The following is a 20,036-nucleotide window of genomic DNA, read 5'->3' as shown; positions in this document are numbered from 1 at the left end:
TTTTCTAATTCTGGAGGTCAGGGACCTGAAATAATTCTCGCTAGGCTAAAGTCAAGGTGTTAGAAGGGCTGCATTGCTTCTGGAGGCTCTAGAGGAGGACCTATTTCCTGCCTTTTCCGACTTCGAGAGGCTGCCTACATTCCTAGGCCCGTGGTCATCTTCCATCTTCAAAGCCAGCAATCACATCCCTCCATCTTATTCCATTGTCCTGTCTCCCCTGACTCTAACCTTCCTGACTCCCTCTCCACTAGTTGGGATCCTTGTGATTACACTGGGCCCACCCAGATAATCCAGGATCATCATCTCAATGGAGGGCAGCTAATTAGCAATGTTACTTCCATCTGCACTCATCCCCCCTTGCCATGTAACATGACATAGTTGCAAGTTCTGGGGGTTGGAACATGAACATCTTTGGGGGCCATTGTTCTGCCTACCACAGATGGGCACCCTTGATTGTGAGCACTAGAAACTTCATGCATTGTAAATGAATAACTCCCCCAGGGAAAAACTCAAGGTTCAACCAGCAAAAGCAGGGAGGAGGGCTACAGATCAGACAAAACCAACAGACTTCCCCTGCACATGTTGAAGTTCCATTTTTAGCACTAAAAAGTGCATTCTAAAGATGTTTCTCCTTGCAGTGAAGGTATCTGAAATTAGGTGAGTAAATTTGACAATATGAAATGTTTAAAATAGCATTCATGTAAGTCATTCTCTTTCTTCCACTGAAAGCTCTTGTAATGCCAACTGGCCAAGTCTGGCAGACAATTAAAGCCAAGTCAGCATTTCTTCTACAAAAGTATTGCCTTGGTCAGTTGAACCATAGGCAGGTGAGACACTAAATGACTGCTACAGAGAGGGTTCCCATCCTACAGTGAAATGGCCTAAAGGCTTTGTTATCAATTTGCATGTTTTCAGAGGATTGCATTGGCCTGGGTAACCGGGCAGATTGTAATAGCTCTGAGTAAAGGTGTGTTTCTACCATTTCTGTTGCCTTTTATGAGCCTTACTGAAAGCAAGTGGAAAGAGATTCTGTGCCCTAGATTAAGAATAGTTGTCCAGGCAGGATTCAATTCATGAATTCTCTTTCTTTTGCCAAGTTAAATGTGTGATTGCAGAATCAAACTTGCAGATACGCAGTAGAAAAGAGGACACAGGCCAGTGTTTGCGGTTGGCTGGCCCCTATAGAAGATGTACTTACTTCCTGTAAGGAGTTGCTCCTGGCCATTCGAAGACAGTTAAACTCGTAATTCATGATGCCCTAGACTAAACTCACAAGGTCACTGCAAAGCACATGAATAAAAACAAGCAAAGGAGAAATACGATTGAACACTGTCATTTATCTTAAAGCAAGCTCTCATTTGGAAATTGTAGTGCTCCTTTATTTCATCTTTCATTTACTTTTTGAAGTAATTCTTTTTCGGGTCATTTCGTTTCTTGGATACCCACGTGTTTCATGTTACCCATAAGAGGGTTGTCCAGTGCCAGCTCTTCCTTTTGGTTCATTGTGCAAGAGTACAAGATTGGAAGCTTGCTCTAGACATTACAGTGTATATATCTAACAGACGAAACGTATGGTTTTATTCTCTGCTCTATTAAAGACTCAGGGTTTGACCTTGAAAATATTACATAGTTCCTTTGTGCCTCATTACCCTCCCATTTATAAAATATATCTGCAAAGAGTCCTTACTGGCCCAGGCTGCTTGCTCTAGGGCTGCTCGTGTGCTTCTGTACTTTTTGCTGTGTAACAAGAAGAAACTTATGCATTAGATGTCAGTACTGTAGGGGACTCCAGGATTGATGAAGTGAAATTGAGGTTTCACCTAGTTATATCAACAACAAATGTATTTTTCATATTTAAATTATTACTTTATATTGGAGTATAGTTGATTTACAATGTTAGTTTCAGGTGAATCTGAAAAAGAATAGATATATGTATATGTATAACTGAATCACTTTGCTATATTTTTCATATTTAAAGGTGAAATTTATCTTCCCCATATCTAAAACCTAAATATATTAGAAGTCACGTATGTATGGGAATAACATAGGTTTTCCTCTTACTAATTTGACCAATAACACTTACTCTACATGATGTGATTCAGTCCCTTGATTTTTCAAGTCCCATATTCTTCTCAACATGAGAGAGTCCAGTTTCCAAATTTGCCTAACATGTTAGCTAATGTGGTCAATTTGAATTTTAAATTGGAAGTTGTCTTGGTGACCATCACAAGCTACACATTCTTTTGGTATAAAATCCTGTATGTTGGAGACATTGGTTTTAGAGCCTATTCATGGTTAATGGCAGCTGAGTGAGGTCTTCTGCCACCATGGCAGCATTTCTTATATTCAGACTCTGTTTATCATCTGTTCTGAGGTTGTTCACTCCTAAATCCTTATGTAGTAACTGTAACAACTTGAATATATAAAATTAAAATTCAATGCATTATTATTCAGTTTTCTCTAGGTACTTATACAGTGACTAAATCATGACCAGTTATAAATGATCTTGAAAATAAAATCTGTAAATTAATTTCTGATTAATGTTCTTCACCCTATTTTGTTCAATTCGTTCAACCTATCACTGGAACTTTAATCCTGTGTTCAAAGTTCAGAGAGATTTAAAAAAAAAAAACAGTTGAGGGTGTTTTTTTCTCAATTGCACAAATTATATGTGTGGTACACAGAAATTAGATAATGATTTTTCCGATAGGGTGATGGGTTGATTTGTTATTCTAAATTGAAATTCAGTCACTTGTACAATTTAAATTTAGCATCGTTCTCAGAGTAATTACTGTTTCATAAAAGCAGTCTATCAGATGGCATTGCCTCATGTGGCTGCCACGTACAGACAAAAAGTCACAGGGGAACAGAGGCAGAATCCATGCAAAACAAAAGGTTCTTTCAAAACCCGGCATCATTTTCTTTGGTGGAATTATTGACATCAACAAGTACCGATAGCCACTTGTTTCTTAATTAAGTTAATAAATGACTAATTGATCTAGTAAGTAAATGATTCCAGGCAAAACAAATGCTCATACAATGAAAAGACCAACTAAATAATCACATACAGACGAATAAGTTAAACATTATCAATTCACTTGCTACGTTATTCATTAATTCATTCAACAAAGCAGTATTGAGCCACTGGTTGGTAAGAAAAACTCTTAACTAAGGGATTGGGACAAGTCAGTAAAGAGAAGTCATTTAAAATTAGAGAGTCATTAAAAAATACATAAAAGATATATTCATTTGATTTTGACATATTTATACCTGTGTTCACTGATCTTATAGGACCTGGTCCATTTACTTAACTATGGGCCTGCTCATAAAGGTTCCAAACGAACATTCTTGCAAACCCTTCCTCACCCTAGTCTCCCCTCATTGCATCCTCTACGATGTCCAGTTTCCATTTATCTAAAGTAAGAAATCAAGACACTTTTGGAGTATTTTGAAGGAAAAATCCTTCTAGATGTGTATAATTGTTCCCTAGCCATTTACAATCATCCCATCTATAAATCCACGGCATTTTAAAATGGATTTTCTTAAAGGAGTTTCACCAAAGCATTAAAAAAATAGTAATAACAACAACCTTTTATGCAGTTGTATCTCACTGGTTTACGTGTTTAGTTAAATAATAGAATCACAAGTTAAACTGGAATGAATGGATTTGGAAGCAACACAGCTAGCTGCTGGTAAACTACCCCTTAACCGCTGAGGGCAGGGAAGGCCCAGCCTGCTTTGGAGTGGAGAGCCGACCACAAGTGCGGAAGGGGTCGGTCAGCGAGGGTTTAGAATGGAGCCAGTTAAAAGAGCTTCTAGAATATGTACTGCTCATTGTGCTAGGCACTGGGACACTAAAATAATAAGCACTCTGAAGGCATTCTGACTTGTAAACTTTTCCTCTTTAGAACAAAGATCCACACTTTAGATCCAATCTCTGCATTCACCATTTTTCTCTGGGGCACCTCCAAGGTGGGAAGAGACCATTTCCTATTTGTTTTTTGCATCCACTACTCGATGCCTAGTAGTGGGCCTGGCACACTTTGTGGTCAGTGAGTTATTTTTAAATTAATGAACTGCTTTTTAAATTGGTACCAGCATTGAGGCATCTTATAGATTTGTAGGACAGTATTGTGATTGAGAACCACAGGCTGTGTAGCTTTAAACAGTAGCTCCTCCCTTGGTAACTTAGGGAGGTTAACCTCCCTCAGTTTCACCATCCGGGAGTTGGGGATAGTAATAGAAGTGCAGCATAGGGTTGTTGTAGTAATTCATCATACTGGTGAAGAGCTCAGGAGAGTGCCTAGTACACAGTAAGTATGCATTAGTATGCTTATGATATTGTCTTGTAAAACATATTTATTCAATTGTAACTTAAAATTTTAAATATAACTTCATAGCTATTTCCTCATTTGTACAACCATCCACTTATAGATAATATTCTTTTGTATACCTGCCAGGTTGGGTATGACACTGATATGCATTTTTTATTGCTTTTTCATCTAAGACACAGAAAGTAATTGATAGGAAACTTTATTGTAGGGAAGATAAATATAAGAGAAAATTTTTGTAGTTAAATATTTATGGTTTTTCTAACCAAATTCTATATACCTACGGTGTTTACATAATTGAGATTTTTAAATAAATACCATGTTGATTTATCTTTAGGTAGATTTTATTTTTTTAAGTCTCTTGGACATTTGGATACAAAAAATTCAATTTCCAGTACTTGTTACTATGCTTTTAATAACCCCTACAGTTTAATAAGGTTTTCACATTAGCTAGAACTTAAAAACTTTTTTCACCCTTTAAAAAATAACATCATCTTTGATTGAAATTTCATCTATCAGTTATCTTTTGGAGATAGTGAAAGTTTGTCAACAATAGAAAGATATAAAAGATTGTAATCAAGTTTACTCTTGGACCTCTCCCTCCAGAAAGACCAATACAAACACCGAAATATTACCCCATAAAAAGTACAAAATTCCTACCTAAGTGGCAAAAATTTTATTTTTCTCTCTGGACATAAAACCACAATTTCATTTTATAAGGGTTATGCTCATTTTCTTTAAATTTGTCTATATTTGAACTCTTATAATTGACTAATTTTTTTAATTGACTAATTTTATAACAACTAAATATCAAAATGTTTGGCATTTTATTCAGGAATAATTTGTGTACTAGAGAGTGGGAACTACTGACCTTGGGAGATATTGTAAATATTTAGGAAAAGGAGAAAGAAGAAGTAGAAAGTGGGAAACCTAATGCTAGAAAGAGACTTTTCCCCATACATAGAAGGAACTAATTGTGAAAGAAATCATTTTTAAAAGTATACTCGAAAAATGATACAGATGTATTTTTAAATGTTAAATATCAGTTTTAAATCAGGAATATGACATCATCATACCAATCCTATTTACTCATATCTGAGATTTAAAATATGATGTGATTGCGTACAATCACAGAACATATAGAGAAAATTTTTCAAACAGCTTTGCTGAAATTTTCCCTTGGAGATTTGAACAAGTTGAGTCTTTTAGCGCATGATGGACTTCATAACATATTAAAAAGGTGTTGACATAATGGTGACTTAAAAAGGTGACATTCTATTTTCAAGATCTCAAGAGTAGTTGGTACCTTAGTGACAAAAACCTAAGGATTTATCTAAAATTAAAAAAAAAATAAATCTTCCCTGTAACTGATGAGTATTGTTTGGTAGTCAGATTTTTAATGTAAAAGAACTATTACATTCAAACATTGAGAATCCTGAGGTCTAATCAAAAGGATATGACAAGATATCAGGTATTTGAGTTAAAATCCTCGATCCCTGTTGACTTCTTACCTCTGAGACTGGACTTGCTATTTATTTTTTCTGAGTCTCATTGTTCTACACTCGTGAAATGAAGTTATTAGTAACTACTTTTTACGTTTGCTGTGAGGGTCAGAATTTTTATCTGTAATCTCAGTACGGTGGATAAAGTGCTATAAGAGAAACATAATAACACCCACTTGAAAAGTCACAGAGTGAAAGATGACTCAGGTTTCTCTGTGGTTGGAATCAGCTTTTTGTTTGCTGTATTTATTCTACAATTTAAAATATAATTTTATGGGAAGAGGCGCTGAATAGACACTTTTTTCCAGAGAAGATATATAAATAGCCAGCAGGTACATGAAAAGGCACGAAACATCACTAGTCATCTGGGAAACACAAATCAAATCCACAAGGTAACATCGCACCCCTGTCAGAATGGCTATCATCAAAAAGAGAAGAGATAGTCAGTGCTGCGGAGGATGTTGGGAAAAGGGAACCCTTGGGCACTGTTTGTGCAAATGTAGTTTGGTGCAGCCATTATGGAAAACGGTGTGGAGGTTCGTCACAAAATTAAAACTCTAGAACTACTTTATGATCCAGCAATCCGACTTCTGGGTATATATCAGGAAAAGCAAACAGGATATCGAAGAAATATCTGCTCTCCCATGTTCATTGCAGCATTATTCACAGTAGCCAAGATACGGAAACAACCTGTGCCCATCCGTGGATGAATAGATAGAGAAGATGTGGTACATATGTACAATAGAATATTATTCAGCCGTGAGAAAGAAGGAAGTCCTGCCATCACAACAACATGAATGAACCTGGAAGGCATAATGCTAAGTGAGATGTCAGACAGAGAAAAACAAATGCTGTAGGATATCACTTATATGTGGATCTAAAAAAACTGATCTCATAGAAACAGAGCCTAGAAAACAGAAAACAAATTGGCAGAAGTAGGGCTGGGGATTGGTAATCTCCTCTTCATATATCCAATCGTTCATCCATTTAAAATATTGATTGATCCCATACCAAAGATATTGAAACCCCTGATATGTAATATTTAATGAATATAAATACAAAAATAAGAAAGGTTCTTTACTGTATAACCTTCACAAGTACAATAAAAACCTCTTGTACACATCTAATTTAGATTTAATTCTCTAAGCAAAGCTTTACTTTTTTTTCTCGAGGTTGTGTGCTGTAATAAGCTAATAATGTCACTTAAAATTTCTGTCTGTAGGTAAAAAATGTCAACATATCTTGGCAACTTTCAGAAATGATCATGACTGTATTTAGGTTTTGTTTTATTTTTGTTCTTTTAAGGACAGTAGAGAGATTTATTTTTAAAATTTCCAAGTCTGTGCTAACACCTAAAGTTGTATAGGAGTAGCTGAAACGCTGTGTTCTATAGTTAAATATAAAATACTGATTGACAGTTTCCCTGCTGCAGTGGGTTAACTATATCGGCTAAGGAGGACAGATATCTATTTACGGTGTGAGATTTTGTCCTTGAATGCCCATTGATAGTAATTCCGGAAAAAAAAATGCGTGGTTGAGCTCCAGTATCTTGAGAAATTGTGAAGTGGCAGATACGTATTTGGAATCAATGTGAAGGGCAAATTGCCATAATTTGAGTAGACACTTTCAAGTACTATGAAGTGAGACCACGTTGCAAGCCAGCGTGTGGGTGGTATTTGGGGACTTGTTTAATAGATTGTGACAGTCAGAGTTGGTACTTCACAGTAAATTGTTGTGCACTGGCTTTAGAGTATGATTTTTTTTTTTTTTGGGCCAGACTTCATCTTGTGAATCTATGATTAAGCAAAGAAATATAAAATGGAAAACTGCATGTTTGTGTAAAATATTATTAACGAGAATATTTGGGAAGCCAGGTTGTCTTTGCTTATAAGCTTAGACGTTGTTCAGCCTCTTGCACAGAAACGATGTAGGAGATGGATGGTAAGTCTTCAGAAGCTGTGCTAAGGGGAACCCCAGTGCCTGGGACATTTGGCAACGACAGTATTTTCTGGAAAGTCACTGTGTGTGATGTGGGACGAGCACTGGATTAGGAGCTGCGCTCAGCATACTGTGAAATTTCAGCCAAAAGAATAGTCGCTCTACCACTGAGCCTCTTTATTATAGAATATATTAAAACTTCCCCTCCTATTAAGGGGGAGTCAAAATCTAAAATATTTTACCTATTTCAATTTCTGTTGAACTTGCTATTACTGTGATGGATCTATTCTTGCAGAATCTCAGACTTTCTTTCTCTGGCACAAAGAGAAATGTCTCTGTAGCCTAGTAAACCCATGGAATCAACTGTTAACACATATTTGTGGTGTCTGGGAGAGCTAGGATGGTTATTGATTCTAGAAGTAGGGTCACTATCTGTTTTTTCGTAAAGAGGAGCCCTAAAATTTTATACTGTTTTTATAATAATTAAAATTGAAATAATTAATTTCATCCAGATATATTCCCACTGTAAATGTAGACACAGGTATGATTAGGAGAACTAGATATGGTTTGGCTACTTTAATATTATATATTACCCACGCTCAGTAATTTGAATATTTTTATTTTATAAACCCAGGAAGATTTATAGGACATTTATGTACCAATCACTGTTGTAAGAGTAAAATTCCCTGACAATTTTAAATAGGGCTGATGATGCATTATAAATATTCTTTCATTATAACTTATTCACTAAGCATTAAATGATGCCAACTCTTTACTGGGAACTATTCTAGGTACTGAGGTTGTTAAAATGAATAAGACAGTTTCTGTGCTCAAAGAATTCATGACCTAATTAGGAGATATATAATGTAAAATAAAGGGTATTTCCATAAATCTGAGATGCTGAGAAGTGTATCATTGATTTAATAACTTTTAGTGGCAAGTGACACAAAATCCATCCCAAACGACTTAAAGGAAAAGGGTGCCAACAGTCACGTAAAGAAGCATCCCAATTTTAAAGACATTCGAAGTTTTAAAAAATCCCAGAAGAGGTAAGATCATGACAGCTCGTTGTGATAAAGGCACTGCTTGAGGGAGGTTCTAGTTATACAAGTAGCAGTCAGGAGGAAGTGGTTCAGATTGTGGAGTGGTTCAGAAAGGCTGTGGAGAGCAAGAAATGCTTGTGGGAAATTATGAAGGAGGAAGAGAGTTTAATAGCCAAACAAAATCTTGGAGGTGATAAAAACATGCAGGGAGAGAAATCTGCGTGTGCAGAGTTTGATTGGATAAGACGTATTTGGAACTATAAGAAGCTCAGGGTATCTGTGGTATAAGGTGTGAGGGGAGAAGCAGCCGGGCTTGAGAATGGAGATGTGAACGCTGGCCGGAGCAACAACAGCCTCCTACGTCAGGCAGAGGAGATTTCACTCCATCCTCCAGGTCACTGGTCTCCAAACTCTCTTGTAGCCATCAGTTTAGTGGGTGACCATTAGGATTTTTAAATGAAATGGAATAAAATAGAATAGAAATATGGTGCATCCCATGTTTTAAGGTTTTATATTTCCTGAAATTTTGTTTCAGTTAAGATGTGGGAGTCATGATATAACATACATTTCCTGTCTCTGTAGGTGTTGGAAACCTCTGTCCTAGGTGTTGGGATCCATTCAACTCAATTTAGAAAAAAGGTGTGTCATAATCAGATTGATGGTAAGAAAGTTGACTCTCCCAATAAATAGTGCAGGAGTTTGATTGGGCGAGGCACTATTTATTGCAGGCAAGCCAGACAATTTGGACAGTTTTTGTGGCTGTCCAGGCGAGAGATGAGAAGTCACGCCAAATTTGGTGCATTGGTGGGGTTTTCAGGGAAACATTTGTAATAGGTAGTGAGATATTTGGATATTAGGTGTGAACTCGCGGGAGAAAACATCTGAGTCATTATTTGCATACCCAATGTCAGGTGTGCATGGCTTTACCCAAGAGAGGTGTGGATGGTGTTCAGTGAGAAGAAATGGACCATGTGAAGCCTTTGGAAACTCACGTGTAAAACAAAGGTTGTCAGTCTTGGTGTACTGGCCCACCGGGATTCCACCAACAGTTGTAGAAAATGTCTCAAGTCACTTGTGAATGTAATAGATGCGACAAATCATTTGTTTTTTAAAATTACCAAGTTTAAGTTCATGATCTCCATCAAATTCCAGGTCATAGCCAAACTTCTAACAATCAAGAATCTCCCTCCAGCCCAGCAGCAACCCCCAATTACCCCCCTCTCTGTGTTTCCAGGCTCACCCCGATACTGCCTGAATCCCAGCCCAGGTGTTTACCCTTCCTGCTCATCTTATCTCACATTATAGATTTATTCTGGTCCTTTCCTCTCTGCCAGGAACCCCTGGCCTTTCCAATGTCCACTAGTCAAACCCCAACCTTCCTTCAGCTTTTTCTCTTACTCATTGGGTTCTGAGGGGACCCTGCTTGCAGTTGAGGAATCTGCCAGATGTCACTAAACAATCTTACCTGTCGGGAGACACACGTGTAGGAGGTTGAGGTACCTGCCCCTTGCTTTACCTGTGTGGACTTTGGCATCTCAGGTCACAAGCTTGGCTGGGGCAGGGCTCAGGAGGGCCAAGGACTCACCCTCATCTGCTGACTCCTTGGTCACGAGTACAACCTTTTCAATACTTTTTTAAGGTATTAAGTGTTGATAGAGTGTTTGTTAAGACTAGATGAAGATGCCTGAGATGATGCTTTAGAAGACAAGACTGTGAGTTACTGAGAGAAAAGAGCCAAGAGAAGACCCTCTCCTGTCCTCACCAACTTCATTTTGCTAGAACTTTCCTGTGTGTGTGCCTCCCCCAGGCCTGAGCACTGCTATGCCACCTTGCCCCGTGGTCTCCACAGAAGCTTTCTTTTTTACCTTCAGACATAATTCAGGTCCTTAAGAATAATCATACAGGTGGGCCTTAAGTCTGTGGTGATATTTCGGTTGGTCCCATTTTCCTCAACAGTTAATAGAGCACGCGGTGACTCATAATGGATTTCCTGACCTTCCGTGTTAGGCTCAGCCTCCTACTGTTCCCTCTTTTCTGAATACAGGTAAAAGAGTCCTGTCATGTTTGACACATGGACTCAGCATTCAGAACTCAACAGCTCTCCACGCTGCCATCATACATCTTCCACCACAGCAACCAATGACCTTGTGTCTCTGACTCCATGGCTATCTCACACCTTATCCCCAACTTATCAGGTAGAATCGGACATTTCTCCACCTCCTGGCTTTGCCTGCTGGTGCCCCTGTAGTTGCATGTTCTGAATATGGCTCAGTGCTTCTTCCCATCCTTGCGTGGTGCTCTCCATAACTTTTGCCAGATTCTGTTTGCAAGTTGCGGGTTGCAAGTATCAAGTCCTAGAAGCCCCAGAGTGTGCTCGATGGGTGGTCCTTGTCTTAGAACCAACAGCCCAGGGTAGTGCACTAAGGCAAAAGCCTTACACTCGTTCTAGGATTTGGGAAGAGCAGCTTTCTTGAGTCGAAATAAAAAGATGTCATTTCAAATATCATTTAGAGAAACGTTCTTAATGCAAAGCCCGTTTTACTTATATTACGTGCTCTAGTGAGCAACCACTACTGATTTTATAGTAATAGTTCATGCATTAACTCAGCAAATATTTATTAACTGGCTGCTATACACTAGATGCTGAGCTAGATGTGGGAAATTTAACATCGACCAAGACAGGTTGAGTTTCTGCCCTAATTGTATTGAGTTTTGACAAATTTTAATTATGATATTGTTTATGTTATTAGAAGAAGCTGAAATTTTACAGTTTTCTTTAAAAGGAAGGAGCAAGGATGGGTATATCTTTATGTGTGTAGCGTGCATCTGAGAGAGAATGATGCTATGCCTACTTCTCTTGGTAGTGACATGCTAGTTACAGATACAGAATTGCAATTTTGGTGACCAGAGTGGTTACACAAATGAGGTGTTCCATAGTGTTGTTCAGGTCATTAGTTCATACTAATTCACACATTCCCTGTACCCTAATGTTAATGGGATGTTTAGGCTTATTCTTCCATTTCACATAATCATAGTCTTTTAAATGTTGCCTGTGGAGTGGAAGGTTATAAGATCAACATGTTAATTACGTTCAGTTTTAAAATATTAAATTGCATATGTATTATATATAGATACATATATAAATGATAATATTTGGAATATTCTAATGGCCAGTTTCATTATCTACTTGGGTGGAAGGTGATGGCCAGTTATGAAAGTGATGCCTAATGTTGAGGGTAAAGCTAAAAGTCAGCATTTGCTAATATTTTTGTGTTTTAGAACATAGAAGGGGGACTGTCTTGAAGAGGGTGGGACTCATGAGAAGGGAGTAAGGCTAGGTGTGGCAACATGAGTTTTGCTTGCTGGTTTGGTGTGAGGGCAAGAAGTCAAGAAAGTTAATAGCAGAGAGTCTTGAAGCCATAGTCTAAAGGTGAGGGAAGAAGAGAAAAGTTCTAGAAGTTTCTAGCAACTGTAAAGTAAAAAGTGAAAAGGGACCTGGCTGAAGGGGAAAAAAGCAGTATTTGGAAATCATCAATCTTTACATTCCCTCATTCACATAAGAGTGTGGTTTCTGGCTAGAGCTGCTGTGTGCTGTCCAGATGTCAGCAGCAAAGAAGACTCACAGGTATATGTATTTGAGGTTGTAATTTTTCAGGCCAGGTCACCTTCCTCCGCCCCAAATCTGTTCCAACTGCAGTGTGGACACCTTGGCTGGTGGCCACTCAGACCAAATCCCGGAATCACCTGTACTCCTCTCTCTTTGTCTTATGTACCACATGCAGTCTGTCAACGATCCTGGCAGTTCTCACTTCAAAATATAATTATAATCTGACCACTTCTTCCATCTTCTACTGCCCATGACTAAAGCCAAAGATGAAAGATTACATGAGAGAATTGACTATAGGGTCAATTGGGTATAGATCAAGGCCGTCAAGGGAGCTTTCTCCAATAATGGAATTCTTCTGTATTTTCACTGTTCAGTGCAGTAGCCACTGGCCACATGTGGCGGTTGAGTACTTGAAATGTGAATAGTGCAACTCATAAACTGGCTTTTTAAAATGTTATTTAAATTTAAATAGCCCCATGTTGCTAGGAGCTACTGTATTGGACAGTGCAAGTCTAGCTAATGAAATACAAAGTGAGAGAGTGGCATGGACATATATACACTACCAAACGTAAAATAGATAGCTAGTGGGAAGTAGCCGCATAGCACAGGGAGATCAGCTAGGTAGTTTGTGACCACCTAGAGGGATGGGATAGGGAGGGTGGGAGGGAGGGAGATGCAAGAGGGAGGAGATATGGGGACATATGTATATGTATAACTGATTCACTTTGTTATAAAGCAGAAACTAACACACCATTGTAAAGCAATTATACTCCAATAAAGATGTTAAAAAATGAATTAAACATATGACATTTGTATTTAAAAAACAATATGTGTAAATAAAGTAACATTTTGTTATCAATGTAAAAAAAAAATACTTAGTGAGTCCCACTGTATGCAAGGAATTTGGAGACTCTGGAATTTGAAGCAGGTAGGACTTGCTAACCTAGGAGGAAAAAGAAAACAGGTCTCCATGACAGCAGAGTATAACTGAAAGGATAAGAGGTTGTGGGTTACAGATTGGGGGTGGGCAGCTCAAGAGGAACAAAGACCGTATCATGGCGAAAGGAACTTGTTTCTGACTCAGAGAGGAGGAGATCCAGTAATGCTGGCACAAGAATGCTGGGTTTGTCACTGAATTAGATGATTGTGTGACACAACGGTTCATCAGTTATTTTTTGAAGATGGCTTTATTTTGGTGTCAAAGTCATCAGTTGCTAGGCAGAAGTGGCTAAAGAAGGAACAGGTTTGAATTACAGAATAAAATAAGGATTTATTTTCCTTCTGTGTGTTGGAGGTCAATAAAATATAACATTGAATTGAGAGCAAGAGAGTTTAGCCTTTCTAAGCGCAGATGCGATTTTAACATGTTACCTAGTGTAAATTCATAGTGACTATGTTTGGAGAATAAAGGTTTAGAACATATATTTGGACCTTACAAAATCTTATTACATATGCATATAAGAGTTCAAGTTGAAAAAGAGTCTCTGTATACGGGAACTACCTGATTTTGCTATTACTGTCATCCTAACCAAGCTTCCTGAGTTTCTTATCAGATTGTCTACGAAAGTGGTCGTACTATGGATGTTCTTAAGTTAGTGCTTTGTTCTCCAGGCTTATTTCACAGCACGGGCACACATCTTTTTGTAAGCTTTGGTTTATCCAGGTGTGCTGATTTGAAGCAGTCCGTGCCTTATCTCGACACCTGTAGTTCATCTGGGATGAGTGTGTTAGCAGAGGGCTGCACTAAATAGTACCACCCTGCTACTCTCGCGATTCCCGGGCCTCCCGTGCCCACCCGGAGGTAATTAAGGGAAAGGAAGCTGAGAACGATCTAACCCTGTTTGTATCAGTCTGTTTGGGCCGCCATGACATGGTATCACAGACTGGGTGACTTAAACAGCAGACATTTATTTCCCCACGGCTCCGGAGGCCAGAAGTCCAAGATCAAGGTGCTATAGCCACGGAGGTTTCTGGTGAGAACCCCCTTCCTGGTGGTCACTTTCTCTCCGTGTCCTCACGTGGTGGAGAGAAAAGCTCTGGTGTCTCTTCCTCTTCCTCTTTTTTTTTTTTAATTTACCATTTACTCATTATTTATTTATTTGGCATGCAGGATCTTAGTTCCCCAATCAGGGATCAAACCCGTGCCCCCTGCAGTGGAAGCACGGATTCCTGGTCCCTGGACTGCTCTTCTTATAAGGACACCAGTCCTCTCAGATTAGCACCCCACCCTTATGACCTCGTATAACGTTAGTGACCTCCCTGAAGGCACCATCTCCAAATACAGTCACAGTAGGAGTTAGGGCTTCAATCTGTGGTTTTTGGGCGGCAGTGAAGGAGGGGAAGGTGACACAATTCTGCCCATAACACAGCTCCTGCATGTGAGAGTGTAGAGCAGTGTAACGTGGGCCCAGGGGCGGCTAGTCGTGTTGTTTTGTATTTTCTAGACCTAGAACATGTGAGTAGCAAATTCTGCTAGAGAATAAACCACCCAAAATCTGACATTATGGTTCCTTCATGTTGTCTCTTTTTCTCATGCTGATGATGAGTCTGTTTAACATGCAATTTGGGTGTTTGTAGATTCTCATTCGACTACATATATGGAAAGACTTCTTACACAGTAATCGTGTAAAGGGTGTGAAGGGGTATTGTATGTAGGAGGAATAAATCTGTGGGAAAATATTTCTTGTATTCGTGGTAAAATAAAAACAAAGTCAAAGAGATAAGTTTTTCTATATCAAGTTGGTGAAAGCAAGACAGGGTAATAAAGGCCAGTGTTGTCATCCTTTTGGGGAGGAGACATTCTCATGACACTGCTGGTGGGCAGGTATGTTGATTTGCTGTTGGCTCTCAGAATCCGTGCAGATTCTTCATTCCATCAAGTAACACTTTTGGGAATTTATCGAAAATGTCAGAAATGTAAAAATGGGTAAAATGATAAAAAATAAGTGAATTATGATGCATACAATTATTGAATACTAAATATTTATTACATCATTAAACTATATAACAATTTTTGCTGATGTAAGAACTAGTTCATGATAATGTTGCTGAGTGAAAAATTTTTTAAAAATCAAAAATATTACATTAATACTCCATTATGTAAAGTTCATTATGCAAAATAAGTCAAATCAAAAAAAAAAAAAGGAAAAAACCTATACCAAAATACCAAAGTAAATATGTTTATCTGGGATGGCAGAATTACTAATGGTTGCTTTTCCTTTTTTTTCTTTTTTTTCTTTTTGTCTCTCTACATTCTACAGATTTCCTGGAGTTAGAATAGATTAATTACTAATATTTAATGGATTAGCTCTGTTTAAGACTGAAGTACTTAACCGTAGGCTGCAAAGTCTGAAGGCTTAAGGCTTTTTATACTTATTAGCAATCCAGGGCTTGGTTCTGTCAGTATTTACCCAGCACTCCCTCTTTTCTGTAAGCTCTAAGCTAAGAAGGTTGGAAGTGGAGGGCTGACAGTCTTTACCACCCATACGTAGTGATGACCAATGGTTAAATTAAATCTGGATGTTAAAAATTACGAACCACGGAAATTATTCCAAGTCATTTTCACTAGGACATAGAGGTTGCCTTGGGTAGCAGTGCCTCTATGGTGGGAAAAGCCTTAAAGATTTCACTTCTCTTTCTGTTATTGCGATCAGGGGGAAGGAGGGAGCATATAAACAAACCGAATCATTGCTTGTACTCTGTGGGTCAAAGTTGTCAAGTGCCTAAGGATATACTTTGATTTGTTGCCTATTAAATCCCATATTTTAAGAAGACAGGTGACTGTCATACTTTTAAGAGTTACATTTTATAGAAATTGGTGTGTAGACAGCATTTAGAAGGCAATAGAAGGTATGGGAAATAGGCTGAAACATCAAAGCCCACTAAAATAGGGAAAAAAAGGGAGAAAACTTGAGTTCTAGGTCCACTTATGTTACTTAATAACTTTGGAACCTCAGACAATTTCGTTGTTGAAAAATTGTGTTGATAATAATACTGGCCCAGAGCTTGAATTCAAATCAGCCCAATAAAATTTAGAAACCACAGAAGTTAAAATAATAATTTGAGGTATGTAAGAACCCTTTTTTCTCAGCGTAAGGCTGTTCTTACGTAGAGTGCCCTTTGGAGGCCCCTGCCATGGATGTAGGTGGAGATGCACGGTCAAGGGGGGGCTCCCCTAATGACCAGAGGTGACTCTTTCTTCAAGAACTGCCATTTTCCTTTCTTCTTTCTTTCTTCCAGTGCCCTGTTCTCCCATCTCCCAAACTTCCCCTAAATAGAAGGACATGCCTTTCAGGCTGTTTTACCAGGCATGACATTTGCTGGTCTGTTTATGTCCATCCTTGTGATTATAAGGCTTGATCAAATTAGAAAACCACATATGAAAGTAAACTGAACACACAAAAGTACTTTATTTTTAATTTCCCACCCCCAGCATCATAATTACCTAAACCTCTTTCTTTCCTCCTGTTGGTATCCATCACCTAATATACTTTCCACTTGTTTGCCATGGTTGCATTTGGCCAAATTATATTTCACTTGATCCTTATCCTTTGCTTGCATTCTGCTTGTTAATGTCATTTGCCCAAATCCTCCCATATATTCTATGTTTGTAACAGATTTATTTTTCCAATGATATTCTAATCCCCATTAGTAATATTATAAGGAACTTCAAAAAATAAAAACAAGTCAAAACTAAATTGGAATGTCCAATGAGAACATTAGGTTACCACGTTTTTGTCATATATTTAAAGGAAAATTCTATACTGGAGCCCTTTGGGGTTTGCATATCCCTAAATTATTAACTAAATGCCGCTAATAACATAGGACAAGGGCTGTGAAGAAAATTATGTTGCTTAGTTTGAAACCCAGGATGCTCAGATACAGTATAATAGGAGATACCTTTTAACATTCACACAGCAATGGTTCCTGGAAGGACATGTAATATAATAGCTTAAGGCAAGAAAATAACCTTGATCTACTGCCAGCCTTTTATTTGAACAGTGATTTTTGTTGTGCCTGGGTAAAAATTGCCCTGAGTTACTTATTACTTCCTCTGCTGATGACCATTGCTAAGTAATACATGTGACAGATACTTCAGTCATATTTATTTGTGTGAGAAAGAGAAGTACAGTGGAAAAAATAACTTCTGAGAGTCCTGTTTTTAACCCATACATGTCTGTCCCTTTATGAAGTGGGCTGATGTTATCTGAGTCTCTCCTTTCTTTCATCAGTGAACTCAGACAATAAACTGTGGCCAATGAGTCTCGCCAGCTTTGCAGCTCTTGTCTGCTGTTGGTCTCAGAGTTAAGAACTCAGCAAATATTTGTGGAGTAGGCTAGCCATTTACTATATTTCACAATAGCAGCCGAGGTTCTTATGTCAACTGTGGTGTTTCTTAATTACTTATAAATTATTGATCACTTATTTTGTGTGATTTTCATATCGAGGAGAATATCTTTAGGTTTTCTTTTTTTGAGGTGAAAGTATGTCAGTGCACAAGTAATAAATGTATCTAAATCAGATAGAAAATGGTAGTTTGACGAGCTTTTTATCTTTACTTCTTTATCCCTCTGTTTTTTCTCATCTTACTTGCCTTTTCTATCTCATCATTTCTTCCTCCATTTACCTCAAAGACAAGACACAAAGTTGTGAGCGTATTTTGGAATTTGGTCGGGGTGGATATAGGAGAGACTGTCTATTTGCTTGCTTCTCCTTCTACAATTATGTCACGTGCTTTCTCTGTAGTTCATACTTTCCATCTTGCCAAAGTGTACCTCTTAGAGCTGCCTGATAGTTACGTCTGTTTACAGGGCCAATATCCAATGGCACTGAGCGTGTCCTCTTGCATTGCAGGAGCTATGCCTGTCCCAGACCAGCCTCCATCAGCCTCGGAGAAGACCAGCTCCTTGAGCCCTGGCCTCACCACCTCCAATGGGGATGGCTCAGAGACAGAGACCACCTCTGCTATCCTCGCCTCGGTCAAAGAACAGGTAGAAACATTCCACTTTTCTGACATACACGTGGGGACATTGTAAACATCATTCTTTCCAGATGAAAGATGGTGATTTAATTATGTTGGGATGAAAATCATGGTTTTCTAGCAGAATGTTGGTATTCATTATACAATTGCTATTCACGTATGATTATAATAGCTTTTGACTCCGTTTTTATTTGAGATTTAGGCAGCTTTCCTTGAAAAAATATTCTACAGGAACAAAAACGAAAATTGCAGTCAAAAATCCTATAGGTGAAGTTTTGGCAGATTAAGTGATGGACCTGACGTTTAATACTGTTAAATGTGTGAAGCCAAATAATTGGTCTGTAGAAACCTAAAGTTTAATAAAATTTCAAAGTATATCCATGACGCTAACAAACTGGTAAGAGTGAGAGCAGATGAATATCGTATCATTGTGGGCCTAAGCAAATTTGTTTTCCCAGTGTTTCCAAGATGGCTCTGGAAGAATGCATTTGAGAACTTTTCCTGTAAAGCTGTAGTCTAAATGATTCTTCCTCGACCGTTTCTTTGCCATAAAAATGAATAAGCAGATAAATCTGAAGTCTTAGATTTAAAAGTAATTGTTTCATAAAATTCATGTTTCTTATAATTAAAATGTAATAAATGATTAAAGAAAGCTGGAAAATAAAAAATTTTTAATTTGTTTCTTTTGCTTACCATGAGCTAGAATGCAAATCAATATTCTTTTTAAGAGCAAAAGCATCCTGTGTTTGAATTATATGATTCAGGGAATTAGCAGCAGCAGTGGGGTAAGAGTGACATAACTTCACTGATCCCAGGAACCTCTCAACAGAGCAATAGACTAAATGCGGCAATTAAGGACTCAACTAGTAGAAGGACTCAGTTTTCCTAGAGGACATTGATTTTGTTTAATAAATGGGGACTGATTTAGGTAAAGGTAGATGCTCAAGTTATCAAAGAGTAGCTAAGGAAAGGTTCATTGATGGAAAGGATCAATGATGCTGTCAGTCAGAATTGTGTCACTAGGTCAAGAAAGTGTGAAGCAAAAGTAGGTTCACAAAGGAGAGTCGAATAGATTGATTGGATAATCTAGTTTGTGAAAATGGTAAGTGAGCAGGAAATTGGGTTGAGGCCCAGGCTGTATTGCTTGATTAGTTTGCTTCCAAAAGCCTACCTGTGAGAGTTTTCTGATTATTTTTCAGGGGTAATGGAAAAGGGGAGCAAAAGTTCATGATACTTCTTATACTCCAAATACTGCTTTGTTATATAGCTGGGTTAGGTCATGGATTTTTATTCTGTCATGGTCTGGAAATCTTGCTAGGCCACTAGCTTTAGAGCAGTGACAAAATGTAAAACACGAGGAATAAATTTGATAAGATAACCAGACCCGTCTGATGAACACTATAGTATTTTATCAAAGCACATAAAAGAATTCAGAATAAAGGACAAGGCATGCTACAGTCCTGTGTAGACGAGCTTGACACCATACCAATATTACTGTCTCCCAAATTAATGTAACATTTAGGCAGTTGTACTCAGGATTCTGTGGCTGACTGTTTCTTTGGCAAATTGGATCAAGCTATTTTAAAGATCATATGGAAGCATAAATATGTGAGAGTTGCAGGGAAAATTTTGATC

The 20,036-nt window shown here is 38.1% G+C and overlaps 1 protein-coding gene across 1 annotated transcript in view; it reads left to right on the top strand.

Moving 5' to 3' along the window:
• Positions 1–20,036, top strand: part of CTNND2 (catenin delta 2) — a 935,284-nt gene that overhangs the window by 140,033 nt on the left and 775,215 nt on the right. Inside the window, exon 2 of the mRNA XM_079915963.1 lies at positions 18,275–18,411. Coding sequence (XP_079772089.1) covers positions 18,275–18,411 — 137 coding nt within the window. The remainder of the gene's footprint in view (positions 1–18,274; positions 18,412–20,036) is intronic.

The sequence above is a fragment of the Stenella coeruleoalba genome, assembly GCF_951394435.1.
Source record: "Stenella coeruleoalba genome assembly, chromosome: 3".
NCBI classification, from domain to species: domain Eukaryota; kingdom Metazoa; phylum Chordata; class Mammalia; order Artiodactyla; family Delphinidae; genus Stenella; species Stenella coeruleoalba.
This window is presented reverse-complemented; position numbering and strand designations above follow the sequence as displayed.